The sequence below is a fragment of the Littorina saxatilis genome, linkage group LG14, assembly GCF_037325665.1.
Source record: "Littorina saxatilis isolate snail1 linkage group LG14, US_GU_Lsax_2.0, whole genome shotgun sequence".
In the NCBI taxonomy this organism is placed as follows: domain Eukaryota; kingdom Metazoa; phylum Mollusca; class Gastropoda; order Littorinimorpha; family Littorinidae; genus Littorina; species Littorina saxatilis.
The window spans coordinates 3,298,811-3,322,137 of record NC_090258.1 but is presented as its reverse complement, the minus strand read 5'-3'; the positions used below and the strand labels follow the sequence as shown (position 1 = coordinate 3,322,137).

At 44.7% G+C, this 23,327-nt stretch overlaps 1 protein-coding gene across 1 annotated transcript in view; it reads left to right on the top strand.

Moving 5' to 3' along the window:
- The window catches only part of LOC138946912 (diacylglycerol kinase beta-like), a 159,600-nt gene that overhangs the window by 112,277 nt on the left and 23,996 nt on the right, over positions 1-23,327 (top strand). Inside the window, exons 8-17 of the mRNA XM_070318313.1 lie at positions 1,492-1,683; positions 2,273-2,322; positions 6,032-6,106; positions 7,312-7,431; positions 9,670-9,787; positions 14,757-14,845; positions 15,344-15,460; positions 15,940-16,038; positions 19,652-19,780; positions 20,703-20,872. Of these exons, the coding sequence (XP_070174414.1) occupies positions 1,492-1,683; positions 2,273-2,322; positions 6,032-6,106; positions 7,312-7,431; positions 9,670-9,787; positions 14,757-14,845; positions 15,344-15,460; positions 15,940-16,038; positions 19,652-19,780; positions 20,703-20,872 (1,159 nt within the window). The remainder of the gene's footprint in view (positions 1-1,491; positions 1,684-2,272; positions 2,323-6,031; positions 6,107-7,311; positions 7,432-9,669; positions 9,788-14,756; positions 14,846-15,343; positions 15,461-15,939; positions 16,039-19,651; positions 19,781-20,702; positions 20,873-23,327) is intronic.

The window sequence follows — 23,327 nt, the reverse complement described above, 5'->3', positions numbered from 1 at the left end:
GCACAATCTGGGTTCTTTGGAGAATTTTTAAAAATCTTTTTCTAGACTCTGGATGGTCCAGGTTAGCTTGTGCATTAAATGAAGGAAGAGTGATCAGACTGGATCTTGTTTGTCATGCAAAAGCTACTTCTTTCCCCTTCTTTTTTTATAAGTACTTCAAGTTATCTATCTCCTAGGCCCTTACTCTGAAGACTGAATTTGGTCAATTCTTTCTGCAGTGAACAAACAAAGGAACAAAGAAACAAACAGGAAATGGTCTGCTTTCTGTGAGTGAAAAAAGTCCCTGGAACTATGATTGCATGGTCATTGGTCAAAATCGTCATTTCTAAATTGCACCAGTCTGATATGTACCATCACCCTCAGTGAAGGGATGCCTGTCAGAGAGGACACTCTTGGGAAAAGCTGAAACTGTTTCTTTCATTTTCATTACTTCACTGTTAGTGTTCTTTACTTGCAATGCAAGGGATATCTTGATGGAAAATACAGATTGACGAATGAATATACATCGCTTCTGGATTTGGAAGCACCTGTTGAGCGACAGAGCCTTACATTGCATGCAGCGCCATTACAGGGAAACACCTGTTGAGCGACAGAGCCTTACATTGCATGCAGCGCCATTACAGGGAAACACCTGTTGAGCGACAGAGCCTTACATTGCATGCAGCGCCATTACAGGGAAACACCTGTTGAGCGACAGAGCCTTACATTGCATGCAGCGCCATTACAAGGAAACACATGTTGAGCGACAGAGCCTTACATTGCATGCAGCGCCATTACAGGGAAACCCCTGTTGAGCGACAGAGCCTTACATTGCATGCAGCGCCATTACAGGGAAACCCCTGTTGAGCGACAGAGCCTTACATTGCATGCAGCGCCATTACAGGGAAACCCCTGTTGAGCGACAGAGCCTTACATTGCATGCAGCGCCATTACAGGGAAACACCTGTTGAGCGACAGAGCCTTACATTGCATGCAGCGCCATTACAGAGAAGCACCTGTTGAGCGACAGATACTTACATTGCATGCAGCGCCATTACAGGGAAACACCTGTTGAGCGACAGAGCCTTACATTGCATGCAGCGCCATTACAGGGAAACCTTTGTTGTAAGACCCTCGTCTTCCTTAGGACCTGATTTTTTTAGACCCTTTCTTCTTAGCAATTGATTTACCTTAGTTTTTAAGCTCCATCTTTTCTAGAACCTGAATACTTCAGAATTTATTAGCTCTTTTGAGGTGCTGCTTTTGTTTGTTTATGCATGGGTGCATTATGGGTATGCCTGGTGCTGGAATGAGAATAGTTTTTTTGATTATTTTGAATTTTGAATTTTTTTGTTCGTTTATTTTAATGTTATTTGTTTATGTATTTATTTATTTTTCTTTAAATTTAATACGAATTTCAGCAGGGTGGGCCAGAAAAGGCTGTCAAGGTCACCTAGGAGGAGTTATAATTATGTAACGTAATAATTTTGTAGCAATATATCCATGTTTCAGGAGCACTACTGGAGAGCACAGATCCGTGGATCCGACAATCCAACTCCTCGTTGCTGAAGACGGGTGTGGAGCTGAAGTCGATGCGTAATCGCTCCATTAGTATGGAGATCAAGACTGGACACATCTACCTGAAGGACCTTGTCTGCTACCTCTCTTTGCTCGAGGCCGGAAGGCCCGAGGATAAACTGGAATGTGAGTTTTCATCTTTAGAACAAACAAGACGGCCGCAATGTGGATAAGACGCTGGCCTCCTAAGCGGAAGGTCGTAGGTTCGAATCTTGGCCGCGCGCCTGGTGGGTTTAGGTGGAGATTTTTCCGATCTCCCAGGTCAACTTATGTGCAGACCTGCTAGTTCCTTATTACCCTTCGTGTGTACACGCAAGCACAAGACCAAGTGCGCACGGAAAAGATCCTGTAATCCATGTCAGTGATTGGTGGGTTATATAAACACGAAAATACCCAGCATGCTTCCCTCGAAAGCTGCGTATCGCTGCGTAAATGGCTGGGGTAAAAACGGTCATACACCAAAAACCCACTTGTGCAAAAAACACCAGTGTATGTGGGAGTTTCAGCCCATGAACGCAGAAGAAGAACAGCAACAACAATTTAACAACATTTATCGTGTGGACAAAAATTGTTCTGTATTACATTACTATTTAGAACACTTATGTCTCGTTGTTTCTTATTCCTCCAAAGGCACCGCTTAAGTTGGTTATGATTTGTGTGTGTGATTTAATACGTTTGCAGGTGTTGCTAATCGTTGGTTTCTTTCTCATTCCAGTTATGTTCCGGCTGTATGATACCGATGGAAACGGTTTACTAGATTCAAATGTAAGTATTGTTGATGAACATTTTCATGGATGTTGATCAAAGGCAGCTGCATGTGCTACTTACAGAGCTGCCAACTGCTACGATTTTGCAGCAATTGCTAGCTAAGCCCAAAACTGCTACACTCAAACAAAAAATTACAAAAGAACGTGGTTTCTTCTTTTTAACATTGTAGTCTTGGTTAGCGTATTCTGTTTGATTGACTTTGAACACGTTTTTTGAGGTGTGGGTTACCTTCTTCTTCTTCTTCTTCTTCGGCGTTCCAGGATTTTTGGCCTCAGGTCAGACTTCAAGTTTTGTAGCTTGAATAAAGCTGGTGGTCAGGATCAGGGAGTCTTTGGTGCCCCAGAGTTGCTCCTGCAGTGTGGCACCTTGGGGCCAGTGATCTGTTCTGGCTTCCTGGTGGACGAGGCACTGTGTCCCACTTGCCGCCATGCCGTTGACATGGACAACAAGAGGAATAAAAAGAAAAAAAGTCCAAGGCAAACCTTGCTTAATGTGGGTGTGTGATTCAAATTGAAGACAATGCTACTCTTAAAAGCCAATTGCTACTCTGAAAATTTCAAAATGCAGCATTATGCTACAGCAGTTCCTGCAATGTACGGCCCCCGTACACATTTGCTCGACACATTTGCTCGGCAGGGAGTGTTTTCCTTCAATAATTGCCCCCCCCCCCCCCCCCCCCCCCCCCCCCCCCCCCCCCCCCCCCCCCCCCCCCCCCCCCCCCCCCCCCCCCTTAAACGGACACCTGCAAAACGTGGACGCGGACACTCATTTCCGGTCCCAACAGCAGGTCATACCTCCAATGTACGGACAGACCATCGTCAAATTTTCACCACAACAAAATCGATAACAGAGCAGTCCGGCTATTGGTACAAAGATCACAGCCGCAATGGCGTGATGACAGTCACTGATAACTTGAGTGCACGTGTACCCATCAGGAGGGGGTGTAGTTTTGGTCAGGAGTGGAGTACATGCGAAGATGCCAACATGAAACTGCACTGTGCTCTTTATACTTGTCTGTTGGACGTAAACAACAGAAACCACAGTCGATGAAGGTCCTGAGCGAAAGAGAGTGAAAAACCGGCCACAGTTCTCAGCATCGTGTGTCTGTGTGTAACCTCTTTCATTGACAAGATACTCTTGTTTCCCCTCAGCCTTGACCAGTGAGTCGGTTGCCTAATCTGTGAACCCTTCAGTTGTCTTGCTTTGTCAAAAGTTATGACACAGTCAACTGGTTTTGCTCTGAGTGAACAGTGCAGCTGGCCTCTCTGGCCACAGCCCCAAACAGTACATGGCTGGAGGGAGTGAGAGAGAGGGAGAGGGGGGTGGGGTGGGGGGTGGAGGGGTAGCTGGCTAAACTCTTTGGGGTGTCCGGTGTCACTGCATGTCAGCAGGAAGAGCATTGGAGAGAAATAGAGAGGTGTACTCTTCCACACAATTTCCAAGCATCAGTTGTCACGGCTTGGGGTAGGCATTAGTGAGGGAGAGTGGGAGCTGTGTTATGTACAGTGTATTTCCGACTGAAGAGTGAAAAGTCACTGCCATACCACATGATCGGCATGCAGTCAATAAAGCCAGACAAGAAGAAAATAAATTACATGATTATGACATGCAGCTCTATCTGCTGCTATTTATTCAAACTGGTTTTCAAGCTTATTCTTGCAAAGCATCTGCACACGCTCCTCTGTGCTGTGTTTGTGTGGCTGCTTTCGTATGTCAGTGCATGGTGAGTGTGTTCACTGCCTTGAGGATTTATTTTATCTCTTCTTTTCAACACTTTTCATACAAATAATTTTTACAGAAGGTTAAAGAAGTATTAGGAGTTTATTGTTATTGTTTAGTAGCCACAAGAAGTGATTAGCATAGACTCAATCCTGTTGTTTGTGTGGACGGACAGATTTGCTATGGCCCAAGGGTGTCCGTTCATGAGAGGGACTGCTGTACTATTTGGGCTTCACAGGGGTTGGCAGCTATGTGCTTAAAATAACCAGGCTGCATCAGTGACAATCTCAGCTCATATCTTGAAAGCATCTTCTCAGTTTGTACAATAAATAAAGTGGATTCAAGCTTTTACACGAGGAATCTTTGTAGAATGCAGACTTTTGGGGGTGAAAGCAAGAAAGTGAACAGATCTGGCCCAACATTCATGGAGGAAGTAAATTTGTGTTTCGAGACTAAGTGACATTCAGAGTGAACCTTGGGAACATCTCAAAACTCACGCTTGTATTTCTCAAAGAAGACTTTGGTGCATGTATAATGATTTGAACCAGACAAATAATTTATTTATTTATTTTTGGGATGCATTAGGTCATTGGTCAAAATCTTCATTTCCAAATTGCACCAGTCTGATATGTACCATCACCCTTAGTGAAGGGATACCTGTCAGAAAGGACACCCTTGGGATAAGCTGAAACTGTTTCTTTCATTTTCATTTTCATTACTTCACTGTAAGTGTCCTTTACCGGCTGCAATGCGTGTGTGTATGGGGGGGTGTAAACAGTGTGTATGGGGGGGGTGTAAACAGTGTGTATGGGGGGGGTGTAAACAGTGTGTATGGGGGGGTGGTGTAAACAGTGTGTGGGTGTATGGGGGGGGTGTAAACAGTGTGTGTGGTGGGTGTGTAAACTGTGTGTGTGTGTATGGGGGGGGGGTGTAAACAGTGTGTGTGGTGGGTGTGTAAACTGTGTGTATGGGGGGGTGTAAACAGTGTGTGTGGTGGGTGTGTAAACTGTGTGTGTGTGTATGGGGGGTGTAAACAGTGTGTGTGGTGGGTGTGTAAACTGTGTGTGTGTGTATGGGGGGGGGTGTAAACAGTGTGTGTGGTGGGTGTGTAAACTGTGTGTGTGTATGGGGGGGTGTAAACTGTGTGTGGTGGGTGTGTAAACTGTGTGTGTGTGTATGGGGGGGGGTGTAAACAGTGTGTGTGGTGGGTGTGTAAACTGTGTGTATGGGGGGGGGGGTGTAAACAGTGTGTGTGGTGGGTGTGTAAACTGTGTGTTTGTGGGGGGGGGTGTAAACAGTGTGTGTGGTGGGTGTGTAAACTGTGTGTGTGTGTGGGGGGGTGTAAACAGTGTGTGTGGTGGGTGTGTAAACTGTGTGTGTGTGGGGGGGTGTAAACAGTGTGTGTGGTGGGTGTGTAAACTGTGTGTGTGTGTGTGGGGGGTGTAAACAGTGTGTGTGGTGGGTGTGTAAACTGTGTGTGTGTGGGGGGGTGTAAACAGTGTGTGTGGTGGGTGTGTAAACTGTGTGTGTGTGGGGGGGGGTGTAAACAGTGTGTGTGGTGGGTGTGTAAACTGTGTGTGTGTGTGGGGGGGTGTAAACAGTGTGTGTGGTGGGTGTGTAAACTGTGTGTGTGTGGGGGGGGGTGTAAACAGTGTGTGTGGTGGGTGTGTAAACTGTGTGTGTGTGTGGGGGGGTGTAAACAGTGTGTGTGGTGGGTGTGTAAACTGTGTGTGTGTGGGGGGGTGTAAACAGTGTGTGTGGTGGGTGTGTAAACTGTGTGAGTATGGGGGGGGGTGTAAACAGTGTGTGTGGTGGGTGTGTAAACAGTGTGTGTATGGGGGGGGTGTAAACAGTGTGTGTGGTGGGTGTGTAAACAGTGTGTGTGTGTGTGTGTGTGTGTGTGTGGACAAACCGTTTTCCATGTATAGATTAGAGCACTAATGCCTTCAGCTTCCACTGAGTTAACATTCTTCTGTTTGTGTTGCAGGAGATTGACAACATCGTAAACCAGATGATGTCAGTAGCAGAGTACCTGGGATGGGATGTGTCTGAGCTCAAACCGGTCAGTCACTTGTTGGCCATGCACTTCTGTATACTACAGTGGAGCCCCACTTCTAAGTCCCCACTTCCACAAATCAGAGAAAATCATGTCTTAACTCATTGTCTCCCAGGTACGGATATATCCGTACCCTCTCATACGGCTCTATCTGACCTGAGGTACGGATATATCCGCTCAGACTGTCAGCTTCAGTCGCTTCCTGTAACGTCCATCTAACGCCTGCATTCCAGCGTGTTGATACACAGTTGCTACACAGATACTACAATTCTGAGTGACCTGCTGCAGCACAGCTGGTCTCGGCTACAAAAAATGTGGTCAACATAGGTGGGGTAGAAAGTGTTAGAAAGGACGGGGTCCTAAAATGAGGGTAAATGTACACAGGTTCTGAAGAGAAAGTCTGAGAAAACAAGGTCTTAGATTGGGGGTGTCTTCAAAGCGGGTTCCCCTGTATTGCATTCTGTGTTCTGTGTCTGTGTGTGTATATAATATTCTGTCTGTTATTTGTATTTAACACAGTTCGGGGTGACCAGTGAATGTGGAGATAACTGTCGGGTTTGTATGGGTTGTGAAAGAGTGAATGCCCTTGCTTTTACTGGAACAAACATTGGAGGGCCAATCACTAGCGAGGGGTGTGTCGGAAACACGTGGACACGAGCACATGTGAAGTTATTTGTCAGAGGAAAAGCAAGGGTATTCACATTTTCACAAACCATACAAACCCGAAAGAGTTACTGATCATTGACTGAACGCAACTGTATTCATTGTGCTTGACTAGTTTTGTCTGTTGATATAATGATTGTTTGTGTTGATATAATGATTGTTTGTTGTGTTGATATAATGATTGTTTGTGTTGATATAATGATTGTTTGTGTTGGTAAAATGATTGTGTTGTGTTGATATAATGATTGTGTTGTGTTGATATAATGATTGTTTGTTGTGTTGATATAATGATTGTTTGTGTTGATATAATGATTGTTTGTGTGTTGATATAATGATTGTGTTGTGTTGATATAATGATTGTTTGTTGTGTTGATATAATGTTTGTTTGTGTGTTGATATAATGATTGTGTTGTGTTGATATGTTTGTTTGTGTGTTGATATAATGATTGTGTTGTGTTGATATAATGTTTGTTTGTCTGTTGATATAATGATTGTGTGTTGATATAATGATTGTTTGTCTGTTGATATAATGATTGTGTTGTGGACAGATCCTGCAAGACATGATGCTGGAGATAGACTACGATTCAGACGGCACAGTGTCACTTGAGGAATGGAAGAGGGGGGGTATGACCACCATTCCTCTCCTCGTTTTACTCGGTCTGGATACCGTAAGTTTGTCTGTGTGTAGGCTTCTGATAGATGGAGAGAAAGCGATAGGAGTTTGTGTGTGTGTGTGTATGTATGCGTGTGTTGTGTGTGTTTGTTTGTGCATGTGTTGTGTATGCATGTTTGTGTGCATGTGTTGTGTGTGTTTGTGCGTGTGTTGTGTATGTATTTTGGTGTGCGTGTGTTGTGTGTGTTTGTTTGTGCGTGTGTTGTGTATGTTTGTTTGTGTGCGTGTGTATGTATGTTTGTGCATGTGTTGTGTATGTATGTTTGTGCGTGTGTTGTGTATGTATGTTTGTGCGTGTGTTGTGTATGTATGTTTGTGCGTGCGTTGTGTATGTATGTTTGTGTGCGTGTGTTGTGTATGTATGTTTGGGTGTGTGTGTTGTGTGTGTTTGTTTGTGCGTGTGTTTTGTATGTGTGTGTGTGTGTGTGCATGCGTGTGTTGTGTATGTATGTTTTTGTGCGTGTGTTGTGTATGTATGTTTGTGTGCGTGTGTTGTGTGTGTTTGTTTGTGCGTGTGTTGTGTATGTGTGTGTGTGTGTGTGCATGCGTGTGTTGTGTATGTATGTTTGTGTGCGTGTGTTGTGTTTGTGTGTGTGTTGTGTATGTGTGTGTGTGTGTGTGCATGTGTGTGTTGTGTATGTATGTTTGTGTGCGTGTGTTGTGTGTGTTGTGTGTGTTTGTTTGTGCGTGTGTTGAGTATGTGTGTGTGGGTGTGTGTGTGCATGCGTGTGTTGTGTGTGTTTGTTTGTGCGTGTGATGTGTGTGTGTGTGTGTGTGCATGCGTGTGTTGTGTGTGTTTGTTTGTGCGTGTGTTATGTATGTGTGAGTGTGTGTGTGTGTGTGTGTGTTGTGTATGTATGTTTGTGCATGTGTTGTGTGTGTTTGTTTGTGTGTGTGTTGTGTATGTGTGTGTGTGTGTGCGTGTGTTGTGTATGTGTGTTTGTGCGTGTGTTGTGTGTTTGTGCGTGTGTTGTGTATGTATGTTTGTGCGTGTGTTGTGTATGTGTGTTTGTGCGTGTGTTGTGTGTTTGTGCATGTGTTGTGTATGTATGTTTGTGCGTGTGTTGTGTATGTATGTGTGTGTGTTGTGTATGTATGTGTGTGTGTTGTGTATGTATGTGTGTGTGTTGTGTATGTATGTGTGTGTGTTGTGTATGTATGTGTGTGAAGGTGAGAGTGAGCTTGACCGTGCCTGTACCTTTACCAATGTTTAAAGTCCAGAAAACGAGGCTTTGTTGAAAGCAAATTATTGCAAAACAAGAAGTTCTTGTAAGCCACAGTACCTGTCCTGTCATGTATTAATGGCACACTTTGTGTACGCTTCCCTTATTCACCATGATGTCCTTTCTGTTTTTTGACTCACATGCGAAGCAAAAGTGAGTCTATGTACTCACCGTACCCGAGTCGTCCGTCCGTCCGTCCGGCCGGCCGGCCGTCCGTCCGTCCGGAAAACTTTAACGTTGGATATTTCTTGGACACTATTCAGTCTATCAGTACCAAATTTGGCAAGATGGTGTATGATGACAAGGCCCCAAAAAACATACATAGCATCTTGACCTTGCTTCAAGGTCAAGGTCGCAGGGGCCATAAATGTTGTCTAAAAAACAGCTATTTTTCACATTTTTCACATTTTCTCTGAAGTTTTTGAGATTGAATACCTCACCTATATATGATATATAGGGCAAAGTAAGCCCCATCTTTTGATACCAGTTTGGTTTACCTTGCTTCAAGGTCAAGGTCACAGGAGCTCTTCAAAGTTGGATTGTATACATATTTTGAAGTGACCTTGACCCTGAACTATGGAAGATAACTGTTTCCAACTTAAAAATTATGTGGGGCACATGTTATGCTTTCATCATGAGACACATTTGGTCACATATGATCAAGGTCAAGGTCACTTTGACCCTTATGAAATGTGACCAAAATAAGGTAGTGAACCACTAAAAGTGACCATATCTCATGGTAGAAAGAGCCAATAAGCACCATTGTACTTCCTATGTCTTGAATTAACAGCTTTGTGTTGCATGACCTTGGATGACCTTGACCCAAGGTCAAGGTCATGTATTTTGGTAGGAAAAATGTGTAAAGCAGTTCTTAGTGTATGATGTCATTGCTAGGTTTAGTTATTTGACCTTGACCCTGAAGGTCAAGGTCATGTAAAGGTCAAGGTCAAGCATGTGAGTCGTATGGGCTTTGCCCTTGTTTAAATTTAAACTTTTTATTTTGCATTCAGAATGTTCAAGACGACGGGGCCCACGTGTGGCGACTGAAACACTTCAACCGCCCAGCATACTGCAACTTGTGCCTGAACATGCTGGTGGGGCTGGGCAAGCAGGGTCTGTCCTGTCAGTGTGAGTACATCTCTTTCTACTTGTTTGGGACAATGCTGGGCAAGCAGGGCCTGTCCTGTCAGTGTGAGTACATCTCTTTCTACTTGTTTGGGACAATGCTGGGCAAGCAGGGCCTGTCCTGTCAGTGTGAGTACATCTCTTTCTACTTGTTTGGGACAATGCTGGGCAAGCAGGGCCTGTCCTGTCAGTGTGAGTACATCTCTTTCTACTTGTTTGGGACAATGCTGGGCAAGCAGGGCCTGTCCTGTCAGTGTGAGTACATCTCTTTCTACTTGTTTGGGACAATGCTGGGCAAGCAGGGCCTGTCCTGTCAGTGTGAGTACATCTCTTTCTACTTGTTTGGGACAATGCTGGGCAAGCAGGGCCTGTCCTGTCAGTGTGAGTACATCTCTTTCTACTTGTTTGGGACAATGCTGGGCAAGCAGGGCCTGTCCTGTCAGTGTGAGTACATCTCTTTCTACTTGTTTGGGACAATGCTGGGCAAGCAGGGCCTGTCCTGTCAGTGTGAGTACATCTCTTTCTACTTGTTTGGGACAATGCTGGGCAAGCAGGGCCTGTCCTGTCAGTGTGAGTACATCTCTTTCTACTTGTTTGGGACAATGCTGGGCAAGCAGGGCCTGTCCTGTCAGTGTGAGTACATCTCTTTCTACTTGTTTGGGACAATGCTGGGCAAGCAGGGCCTGTCCTGTCAATGTGAGTACATCTCTTTCTACTTGTTTGGGACAATGCTGGGCAAGCAGGGCCTGTCCTGTCAGTGTGAGTACATCTCTTTCTACTTGTTTGGGACAATGCTGGGCAAGCAGGGCCTGTCCTGTCAGTGTGAGTACATCTCTTTCTACTTGTTTGGGACAATGCTGGGCAAGCAGGGCCTGTCCTGTCAGTGTGAGTACATCTCTTTCTACTTGTTTGTGACAATGCTGGGCAAGCAGGGCCTGTCCTGTCAGTGTGAGTACATCTCTTTCTACTTGTTTGGGACAATGCTGGGCAAGCAGGGCCTGTCCTGTCAGTGTGAGTACATCTCTTTCTACTTGTTTGGGACAATGCTGGGCAAGCAGGGCCTGTCCTGTCAGTGTGAGTACATCTCTTTCTACTTGTTTGGGACAATGCTGGGCAAGCAGGGCCTGTCCTGTCAGTGTGAGTACATCTCTTTCTACTTGTTTGGGACAATGCTGGGCAGGCAGGGCCTGTCCTGTCAGTGTGAGTACATCTCTTTCTACTTGTTTGGGACAATGCTGGGCAAGCAGGGCCTGTCCTGTCAGTGTGAGTACATCTCTTTCTACTTGTTTGGGACAATGCTGGGCAAGCAGGGCCTGTCCTGTCAGTGTGAGTACATCTCTTTCTACTTGTTTGGGACAATGCTGGGCAAGCAGGGCCTGTCCTGTCAGTGTGAGTACATCTCTTTCTACTTGTTTGGGACAATGCTGGGCAAGCAGGGCCTGTCCTGTCAGTGTGAGTACATCTCTTTCTACTTGTTTGGGACAATGCTGGGCAAGCAGGGCCTGTCCTGTCAGTGTGAGTACATCTCTTTCTACTTGTTTGGGACAATGCTGGGCAAGCAGGGCCTGTCCTGTCAGTGTGAGTACATCTCTTTCTACTTGTTTGGGACAATGCTGGGCAAGCAGGGCCTGTCCTGTCAGTGTGAGTACATCTCTTTCTACTTGTTTGGGACAATGCTGGGCAAGCAGGGCCTGTCCTGTCAGTGTGAGTACATCTCTTTCTACTTGTTTGGGACAATGCTGGGCAAGCAGGGCCTGTCCTGTCAGTGTGAGTACATCTCTTTCTACTTGTTTGGGACAATGCTGGGCAAGCAGGGCCTGTCCTGTCAGTGTGAGTACATCTCTTTCTACTTGTTTGGGACAATGCTGGGCAAGCAGGGCCTGTCCTGTCAGTGTGAGTACATCTCTTTCTACTTGTTTGGGACAATGCTGGGCAAGCAGGGCCTGTCCTGTCAGTGTGAGTACATCTCTTTCTACTTGTTTGGGACAATGCTGGGCAAGCAGGGCCTGTCCTGTCAGTGTGAGTACATCTCTTTCTACTTGTTTGGGACAATGCTGGGCAAGCAGGGCCTGTCCTGTCAGTGTGAGTACATCTCTTTCTACTTGTTTGGGACAATGCTGGGCAAGCAGGGCCTGTCCTGTCAGTGTGAGTACATCTCTTTCTACTTGTTTGGGACAATGCTGGGCAAGCAGGGCCTGTCCTGTCAGTGTGAGTACATCTCTTTCTATTTGTTTGGGACAATGCTGGGCAAGCAGGGCCTGTCCTGTCAGTGTGAGTACATCTCTTTCTACTGGTTTGGGACAATGCTGGGCAAGCAGGGCCTGTCCTGTCAGTGTGAGTACATCTCTTTCTACTTGTTTGGGACAATGCTGGGCAAGCAGGGCCTGTCCTGTCAGTGTGAGTACATCTCTTTCTACTGGTTTGGACAATGCTGGGCAAGCAGGGCCTGTCCTGTCAGTGTGAGTACATCTCTTTCTACTTGTTTGGACAATGCTGGGCAAGCAGGGCCTGTCCTGTCAGTGTGAGTACATCTCTTTCTACTGGTTTGGACAATGCTGGGCAAGCAGGGCCTGTCCTGTCAGTGTGAGTACATCTCTTTCTACTGGTTTGGGACAATGCTGGGCAAGCAGGGCCTGTCCTGTCAGTGTGAGTACATCTCTTTCTACTGGTTTGGGACAATGCTGGGCCTGTCCTGTCAGTGTGAGTACATCTCTTTCTACTGGTTTGGGACAATGCTGGGCCTGTCCTGTCAGTGTGAGTACATCTCTTTCTACTGGTTTGGGACAATGCTGGGCCTGTCCTGTCAGTGTGAGTACATCTCTTTCTACTGGTTTGGGACAATGCTGGGCCTGTCCTGTCAGTGTGAGTACATCTCTTTCTACTGGTTTGGGACAATGCTGGGCAAGCAGGGCCTGTCCTGTCAGTGTGAGTACATCTCTTTCTACTGGTTTGGGACAATGCTGGGCCTGTCCTGTCAGTGTGAGTACATCTCTTTCTACTGGTTTGGGACAATGCTGGGCAAGCAGGGCCTGTCCTGTCAGTGTGAGTACATCTCTTTCTACTTGTTTGGGACAATGCTGGGCCTGTCCTGTCAGTGTGAGTACATCTCTTTCTACTGGTTGGGACAATGCTCAAGCCCATTGTTACTCCAGTTAAAGTGAGAAATATTGACAGACTTACTTATTTTGCTTCTGTGTTCTGCTGGTTTGGGACAATGTTAAAGTCCATTTTTACCATCACCTGGGTAGCGCGACCTTGTTGCTGCTAGCTTTCGGGAGGAAGCGACCTTGTTGCTGCTAGCTTTCGGGAGGAAGCGACCTTGTTGCTGCTAGCTTTCGGGAGGAAGCGACCTTGTTGCTGCTAGCTTTCGGGAGGAAGCGACCTTGTTGCTGCTAGCTTTCGGGAGGAAGCGACCTTGTTGCTGCTAGCTTTCGGGAGGAAGCGACCTTGTTGCTGCTAGCTTTTGGGAGGAAGCGACCTTGTTGCTGCTAGCTTTCGGGAGGAAGCGACCTTGTTGCTGCTAGCTTTCGGGAGGAAGCGACCCGAATTTCCCAACAACGGGATTATAGAGTAAATGAAAAATAAAATAGGAAAACGATCTTGTTGGGATCCTTCGGGACGGTCGTAATGGGCAGATGATCGTTATTGTCAGGTGATTGACAGGTGATTGACAAGGCCTGTTCAACTGTATTGGAAGAGAGGCATTCCTTGAAGGCTTTTGTTGCATTGTCATGGATCAGGTCAGAATGGGGACAGGAACCGCCGTTAAATGACCAGTTTGTTGTGGTAACACTAACAAAAAGTTCCTTTCAAAATTATTTGGGTGGTTTATTCCAGGCTTCACTAACACTCGACAAACTTCTTATTTGTGTTATCAATCATTTCAGATTTTTATGTTACTGGTGACAAATATCTATTGTCTAAACTAAGTATTATGTACACGACATGTATCAGCGCGCATGTTGTGAGGTATGCCTTCACAAAGACATCAATTCCTTGAAGGTCTGTACTGTATGCTTTATTTTGTTTACGTCTGTACTGTATGCTTTATTTTGTTTACGTCTGTACTGTATGCTTTATTTTGTTTCAGTCTGTATATACACAGTCCACGAGCGGTGCGTTCAACATCTATATACTGTATGCTTTATTTTGTTTCAGTCTGTAAATACACAGTCCACGAGCGGTGCGTTCAACATCTATATACTGTATGCTTTATTTTGTTTCAGTCTGTATATACACAGTCCACGAGCGGTGCATTCAACATCTATATACTGTATGCTTTATTTTGTTTCAGTCTGTAAATACACAGTCCACGAGCGGTGCGTTCAACATCTATATACTGTATGCTTTATTTTGTTTCAGTCTGTAAATACACAGTCCACGAGCGGTGCGTTCAACATCTATATTCTGTATGCTTTATTTTGTTTCAGTCTGTTAATACACAGTCCACGAGCGGTGCGTTCAACATCTATATTCTGTATGCTTTATTTTGTTTCAATCTGTAAATACACAGTCCACGAGCGGTGTGTTCAACATCTATATTCTGTATGCTTTATTTTGTTTCAGTCTGTAAATACACAGTCCACGAGCGGTGTGTTCAACATCTATATTCTGTATGCTTTATTTTGTTTCAGTCTGTAAATACACAGTCCACGAGCGGTGTGTTCAACATCTATATTCTGTATGCTTTATTTTGTTTCAGTCTGTAAATACACAGTCCACGAGCGGTGTGTTCAACATCTATATTCTGTATGCTTTATTTTGTTTCAGTCTGTAAATACACAGTCCACGAGCGGTGTGTTCAACATCTATATTCTGTATGCTTTATTTTGTTTCAGTCTGTAAATACACAGTCCACGAGCGGTGTGTTCAACATCTATATTCTGTATGCTTTATTTTGTTTCAGTCTGTAAATACAGTCCACGAGCGGGGTGTTCAACATCTATATTCTGTATGCTTTATTTTGTTTCAGTCTGTAAATACACAGTCCACGAGCGGTGTGTTCAGCGGGCACCTGCTTCCTGTATCACCACTTATGTCAAATCAAAAAAAGTATCTCAGGTATGTGTACTATGATTGTGTGTCAGGTATGTGTACTATGATTGTGTGTCAGGTATGTGTACTATGATTGTGTGTCAGGTATGTGTACTATGATTGTGTGTCAGGTATGTGTACTATGATTGTGTGTCAGGTATGTGTACTATGATTGTGTGTCAGGTATTAACTGGTAATGTAATCCTGTAAAATCATTTCTCAGGAAGATACCTACTTTTATATTAATTTTTTAACTTATTTAAATGAACTCGATCATAAACTTGCATGTGCAAAATTCTTTCACCACAATAAAAGAGTACAGGCTTGGGAAATAAATGCATTACAGTGCAAACAGATTTATCACCTGTCGTGCAGGTGTGTTTTCTGTACACTTATTGTCTCCCTTACCCCGCTTTTAAGACTTTACATCCTTTTTGATGACCTGATTTTCTCAGATGTTTGAATGTCTTGAAAGGGGGTTTGTACTGTATGAATTAGCCTCCATTATTTTATTTTCCCCTGCAGGTAATGAACCACCACTGGGTGGAGGGCAATTGCATAGGGAAGTGTGACAAGTGTCGCAAGTCCATCAAGTCGTACAACGGCGTCACCGGTCTGCACTGTCGCTGGTGTCATCAGACCGTGAGTATCGCGTTATCTGTCTGCTTGTTGTGTCCCCTTTCTCCATTGGGGGAGGGAGGGGGGAAGGATGCATTAGATTCAGTTGGTGTCAGCTAGTGACGGGCGCAGTGGTCTAGTTGATCAGACGCCGGCCTCCTATTCGGAAGGTCGTTGGTTCGAAACCTGGCCGCGCCTTGTGTGTAGTGGAGATTTTTCGGATCTCCCAGGTCAACTTTTGTGCGCAGCTTCAAACTTGGGTTTGGTGGTGTGCATGATGCTGATGTGGGTGGCATGAGGCCTGTTTTTCACTGCGTTATTCTTCATTGTGTTACAGTGGTTCAAACATCTCCGCTCCTTGCGGTTGGGACTTGATTTGGGCGCAACTGCAGAATTTGAATATAAAACTGACTTAATGGTTGTGTTGTGAATGTTTCAGCTTCACAACAAGTGCACACTGTGGACCTCAAACAGAATTAACGGTTGTGTTGTGTGTGCTTCAGCTCCACAACAAGTGCGCATCACAATGCAAGCCTGAGTGTGATCTGGGTGTCTACAGGGATCACGTCTTACCTCCGGTAGCTGTCTGCCCTGCAGTCCTGGTCAGTCTTCACTGCTTTGTCGCATGTCTGTCTCATGACTCTCGATCTGTTTCTTAATAACCCCAGTCTCTCTCTGTCTCTCTGTCTCACTTTCTTTGTCTCTATCTCTCTGTCTCCATGTCTCTCCCTCCCTCCCTCTCTCTCTCTCTCTCTCTCTCTCTCTCTCTCTCTCTCTCTCTCTCTCTCTCTCTCTCTCTCTCTCTCTCTCTAATTGCTCGGTCTCTTCCGGCGTGCCAAAGGAGCAACACACGTTTTTTGAGCTCCTGAATTATCAGCGTTTCTAACTCCAAAATTCCAGTCGTAGGACTTCCTATTGCTGCAGAAGACATCTTATCCACCTTACTGTGCAAAAACACGGTGACATCGTGGAAGGTGACCGGAACAGATGAAGGAGCAGTGTTCGTTCTCCGCTTAAGAAATGACAAGGACGACCTGGGTTTAGCCATGACACGCACCGACCGGTGCATGGAGACGCAAGCCACAAGCCCAACAAAGAAGAGACCAACGAAGAGCAGAACAGCACAGTGCCAAGCTAGGCATGAACAGAAACAATGTTCAGTTTACAGCTCAAATTGATGCAAACCATCAGAACGAGGAAAACAATATTAACCAGTCTGATCTAGGTCAAACCAGAAAAAGCGTCCATGTTGATGTCAGTTCACGCCGTTGTAGGATCCGGTCCGGTCCCCCCTCTGAAGTAGTCCCCCGGGGGACCAATTCGTGGCAAAAACTGCTCTATAATGGTCCCCCCTTAGACATCCAGCCTCGTCTTTCAAGCCATTTTCAATCTATATCTTCGTCCGGTATTATGTAGTGCACAGACAGCAATCTCTTTGTTTGACTATATTTTGCAGAAAATAAAATAGATCTGATTTATAATGCCGTTCAAAAGAAAAATGACATGAAATAAAATGAATAATAAATAAATACTGATAAGAAGAAATGAAACCAGTCTCTGATTCTTTCCTTTCTTTTCTCTAAAATTGCTGGTAACATTACTAACATTGTAACAAGAAAAACGAGGCTGGATGTCTAAGGGGGGACCATTATAGAGCAGTTTTTGCCACGAATTGGTCCCCCGGGGGACTACTTCAGAGGGGGGACCGGACCGGATCCTACACCGTGAAGCACGTGCCAGTGACCCTAGCTTGTCCACCCCACCACATTCCAATGTGTCAATGCTCGCCCCCCTGAATGCCGCAGAGCTTGCTCCACGCATGAATGACGACACATCTGACCCAGATAGCACGCTGTGTATCAACAAACAAGTAAGCCTGTCTTGTGTGCATGAAAACATTGACACCGCCAACCAGTCTTCTGAAGTTAGGGCAAAGGAAGCTCCGTTGTTCGATATACTTTCAACGCTGCCTGAGAACAAGAAAGCAAAGCTGAAATCTACGTTCAGGAACAATAGGTTTGAGAAAATAGTATGTCAGACCAAAGGTGGCAAGAAAACGCTGCTTGCTGAAAGTGACGACTGCATTCTAGTGTTACCTACGGAGAGGACAGCAGGTGAACAGGGTCCGCCTCAAGGAAGAAATTGAGCAACTAAACACAGACTTGCATGACTATGTGCGTCTAATACGAACATTCCTCGAGACTGGAGAAAGACCGTGAATGTCTCTGCCTCTGTGTTGATATAAACAGCATCGTTATTCGCGATCGATCACATTGACATTGGTCTCAGACTAAAGACACTGTCGACTTGGATGTGACCAAGTGGATACTAATGACGGGTTCGGTTTTCCACCCGGTGTATTTTTTGTACCGTTCCTTCGTTGCGCGTGATGTGTAATATCCCCATTGCAAGGGGCCGATGGCCTATAGCAATTAAACTTTCGTATTCGTATTCGTATTCTCTCTCTAATTGTCGCTGAAGGTTTTGTTGTTGCTGTATTTATTGTTCGGTTGTATGTATATATTAGGCAGCATTGATGTGCATGATTATTGATAGAGAAAAGCTTGGAACAAACTACTGTGTATTTTGCATACGTTTAAATATCATGTTTTCTATTTTTTCTGTGATTCATGTGTACCCCCCCCCCATTGAAAGGGGCTGTAGGCCCATATTCAATTAAACAGTCTCTCTCTCTCTCTCTTTCTCTCTCTCTCTCTCTCTCTCTCTCTCTCTCTCTCTCTCTCTCTCTCTCTCTCTCTCTCTCTCTCTCTCCCCCTTTTTTTTTTTTGGGGGGGGGGGGTGGTAAAATAGATTAGTCCCTCTTTAGGACGAGGGCCAGATGCAAAAAAGCATATCTATGCTTATTCTTGTTACCCTTAAAAATAAAGATTTGTCCTTGTCATTATCTCTCTCTTTTTTTCTCAACAAGAAGAATGGAAGAGCTTGCGAGATACATGTACTGTTAGACATTATGGATATGAACATCAGAACAAAACTTTTTTCAAATCAGACCGGCATGGTCTTTGAGCAGATTTTTCCTGATTCTGCACATTTTTAACTTTCATCCCTGTACATTTGACTAAAGTAACCTCTGACATAAACACTTCGTCACTCACTGTACATTTGACTAAAGTAACCTCTGACATAAACACTTTGTCACTCACTGTACATTTGACTAAAGTAACCTCTGACATAAACACTTCGTCACTCACTGTACATTTGACTAAAGTAACCTCTGACATAAACACTTCGTCACTCACTGTACATTTGACTAAAGTAACCTCTGACATAAACACTTTGTCACTCACTGTACATTTGACTAAAGTAACCTCTGACATAAACACTTCGTCACTCACTGTACATTTGACTAAAGTAACCTCTGACATAAACACTTCGTCACTCACTGTACATTTGACTAAAGTAACCTCTGACATAAACACTTCGTCACTCACTGTACATTTGACTAAAGTAACCTCTGACATAAACACTTCGTCACTCACTGTTGCTGTTGTCATCCAAAAACAAATAGACTGCCAACGTTCAAAATCAAACATTTTTGGCTCACGTAAGTGTAGCCTATGCGATCGTAACTTTGTCTGTCTGTGCGTGCGTATGTGCGTGCGTGTGTATGTCTGTGGTAGAAACTTTAACATTTCGTCATTTGAAGACGTCACATTATGACGTAAGAGGGTTAGACGTCACGCGAAGGAATTACTGAAAGTCTCGGTCATAGTTATTTTGAGCGGGCCGAGACTAGTTGGCAGTCGTGTCCCTGTAAGTAGGCTACATGCAGACAGACAGATCTAGATCTAGTGTCTCGCTTTCTTGCACAGTGTCACGTATGCTTACTGTGTGTGTGTGTGTGTGTATGTGTGACGGAGTGATTGAGTTTGTGTTACTGTTTGTCGATTTCTTACGTGAGCCTTGAAGGCTTCGCCTCTTGTTGTTATGAGATTATCCCATCAAAAGTTCACGTGACAGCAAGTCTTCCTGTAAGACAACTGCTCATGTTTTTCTTAACTTCTACCTTTAATCTACGACAGGTTTCCTCTCTCTCTCTCTCTCTCACAATCATTGAACAGCCCGTACTGTGTCTCTGTATACACGTTCATCATTGTAATTTAAGTCTCTCTTTAGAACGAGGGCCAGATGTAAAAAATGAAATCACTGCTTATTCTATTACCTAGCTAAATGAAGAATTGTCATTGTTGCCAGGATCGGCCTCGTGGTCACAAGTCCAAGGAGAGTGACGCTGTGGAGGAGGGGGAAGAGGACAAAGAAGAAGAGGAGGAGGAGGATATTTCACCTGGTGCTGCGTCACCGGACGATCCCCCCATTGTCATTGTACGTGCAACTTTTCTTACCTTAGTCTTTTGTTGGAGTGTGAGCCAGGGAGAGACATGTGTGCTTAAGCATACACACAGATACAAGAAACGACTACAACCAGAAACACACACACACACACATACACACACACACACACGCACACACATGGACATACGCACACTCGTACACGTACACACACATCTCCATACATCTTTTTGGTACACGTCACATGTGGAACTGTGTCTGTGATTGAGCCAAGCCAGGCTTTTAAACTATGACACCTTGTTTCAGGTAACTCTCTGGATGGAATACTTCAGAGAGATGAAGTTGACAGACTGATATATTTTGTCATTTTGTTCAGATTCAAAGTCGCTTGTTCAATTCAATGCTTGTTATTCTCTCAGGTGTATACTCCAGCCTTAATGCTTGTTATTCTCTCAGGTGTATACTCCAGCCTTAATGCTTGTTATTCTCTCAGGTGTATACTCCAGCCTTAATGCTTGTTATTCTCTCAGGTGCCAGGAGATTGGTTCTGCATACTTCTCACTTCATCTATTGCACATGTCCTATGCATTTAAAGCGTTCACTTCCCTTTATTTCTCAGATTTTACATGTCCTATGCATTTAAAGTGCTCACTTCCCTTGTTTCTCAGATTTTACATGTCCTATGCATTTAAAGTGCTCACTTCCCTTTGTTTCTCAGATTTTACATGTCCTATACATTTAAAGTGCTTACTTCCCTTTGTTTCTCAGATTTTACATGTCCTATACATTTAAAGCGCTGACTTCCCTTTGTTTCTCAGATTTTACATGTCCTATGCATTTAAAGTGCTCACTTCCCTTTGTTTCTAAGATTTCAAAATAGCTCTGGCTCATTTGTTTAAGACTCTCTGAAATTTAGTTCTCTATTTCAAACACTTCTTCTAAACTTGTGTTTCAGATTCAGGGCAGCTCGTTTCAGATCACGCCCCTGGACGGCACCCACCCCTTGCTGATCTTGATCAACCCCAAGAGCGGGGGCAAGCAGGGGGCGCGACTCCTGCGCAAGTTCCAGTACATGCTCAACCCAAGGCAGGTCTACGACATGATCAAGGAGGGGCCCATGGTGGGGTGAGTCCAAACTCTTCTTGAGTGAATGCAATAGTGAGAGAATGGCACAGCAAAGCTGTACTTAGCCATGTTTCTTTCGAATACATCACATTATTACACAAATTACGACAAAAGCTCTGTTGGGTTTGTATGGGTTGTGAATGCCCTTGCGTTTTACCCAGAAAAACATTGGAGGTGCCAATTACTAGTTGGAAACACAGGAGCATGTGTGAAGTTATTTACAGGCAAATCCAGCTAACTCACAAACGGTTAAGTCAAAAATTCGCTTAGCACAAAAAAAAATTCTGGTCCGGAATTATCCCTCTTTATCTACATGTACAAAGTACCCTGAGCTCGAAATGGGATTTCTCTTACGTAAGTCGAAAGACGGATAGCACACAACAGAAAGTCAGTCCCAAAGACAAAGTTTACTCTATATTTACTACAGCAACTCGAAACACGAAACTTGGCGTCTCACACTAGCGCATTGTGTAACCTTATTCCCTTCTTCTCTACACGGACGCCACACCGACTGGTCAGTCGGCACGCCTCGATCATTACGCATTATGCAATCACAAGCCCTTTGCTGTGTGCAGCAATAAAGTATGAACTGAAGTTAGGAGGGGGCGAGGAGTAAGGAGGGGCGAGTGGTACTCACAGTGTGTGTTTGTGTGTGTTCTTATGGTTGGAGAATGAAGTGACAAGAATTCAAATTGTGGGTTGCCTCTCATTCAGTACTTGTAATCTGAACACAGCTGCCTGTCCAGACACTGACCTTCTTACCTGGGGTCAATGACCGAGTTTTTATCTGAGAGGAAACTGTTTTACAACATGTGAAAGTCTCTGAAGGATTGGTCAGCGCAGGATAAGATAAGAGAGGGGGTGAAGTGAATAGCGCAAAGAGGAGGGAGGGGGGGGGGGGGTTGCTATTTTGACTGCTGATGCAATCGCCAGCGGCTCGTGGCACTGGAGGGGTGATGACACGGTCAAGTGAGGTGGAGGGGGGTAGCTGTCAAGCCAATGTGTCTGGCCTTGATTGGTGGTAGTCCTGAGTCCTTCTCAAAGTGGGCGAGAGGGGGATGATTGGGCAGTAGAGAAGTGACAGATTTTGAGATCGCTGAGAAAATTAGGTGAGTGACGTAATTCACGAGTGACGTTTCAGTCAGCTTGCTTCTTGTTCGTTTGTTCTTTTGTTTTGTTCTTTTTTGTTCATGTCGTCACCCATGCGTCAGTAATGTGACGTAAGTTTAGTACTATGACCAAGTCGAAATTTCGGATAGGACACAATAACAATTCGGTCCCTTCAATTTCGTCTTATCCGGATTGGCCTGTATCTGAGAAAAAGCAAGAGTATTCACTCTTTCACTACCCATACAATCACAAAAGAGTTGTTTCCGAAAATTGTCTATTTAACTACAAGGAGCTACCCTACTTACTAGACTGAGAAAGCTTTGCTTGTAGCTAAGAAACGAGGTCGCTAACTGTTGGCTTTCCATTACTGTACCAGTTTACTTCATTTTTCACTGCTAGAGGTACATGCAGCAGCTACACATGGTTTGCTAGCCCTGCACCAAATTGAATACATGTAGTAGTGCTAGTGTTCATTCAGATTGAGTGAATTTTAGAATTGTGCCAAGTGTCTTTAACGCTTTATATATATGAAGTCTTATATTGCGCGCGTATCTCCAGACTCGGACTCAAGGCGCAGGGATCTATTTATGCTGTGTGAGATGGAATTTTTTACACAATACATCACGCATTCACATCGACCAGCAGATCGCAGCCATTTCGGCGCATATCCTACTTTTCACAGCCTATTATTCCAAGTCACACGGGTATTTTGGTGGACATTGTTTTATCTATGCCTATACAATTTTGCCAGGAAAGACCCTTTTGTCAATCGTGGGATCTTTTAACGTGCACACCCCAATGTAGTGTACACGAAGCGACCTCGGTTTTTCGTCTCATCCGAAAGACTAAGCACTTGAACCCACCACCTAGGTTAGGAAAGGGGGGAGAAAATTGCTAACGCCCTGACCCAGGGTCGAACTCTCAACCTCTCGCTTTCGAGCGCAAGTGCGTTACCACTCGGCCACCCAGTCCTCACTGGGTAAAGCTAAAAAGGTGGCTTGCATAAACCAAAGAGGGAACCATGGATCATCTTGTTAGTACAGTGGAACCCCCTTTTAAGACCCCCCAATTTAAGTGTTTCTCCCACCCCCCCCCCCCCCCCCCCCTTTTTAGACCTTGTTACATTTAGTCAAGTTTTGACTAAATGTTTTAACATAGAGGGGGAATCGAGACGAGGGTCGTGGTGTATGTGTGTGTGTGTCTGTCTGTCTGTGCGTGTGTGTGTGTAGAGCGATTCAGACTGAACTACTGGACCGATCTTTATGAAATTTTACATGAGAGTTCCTGGTAATGATATCCCCGGACGTTTTTTTCATTTTTTCGATAAATGTCTTTGATGACGTCA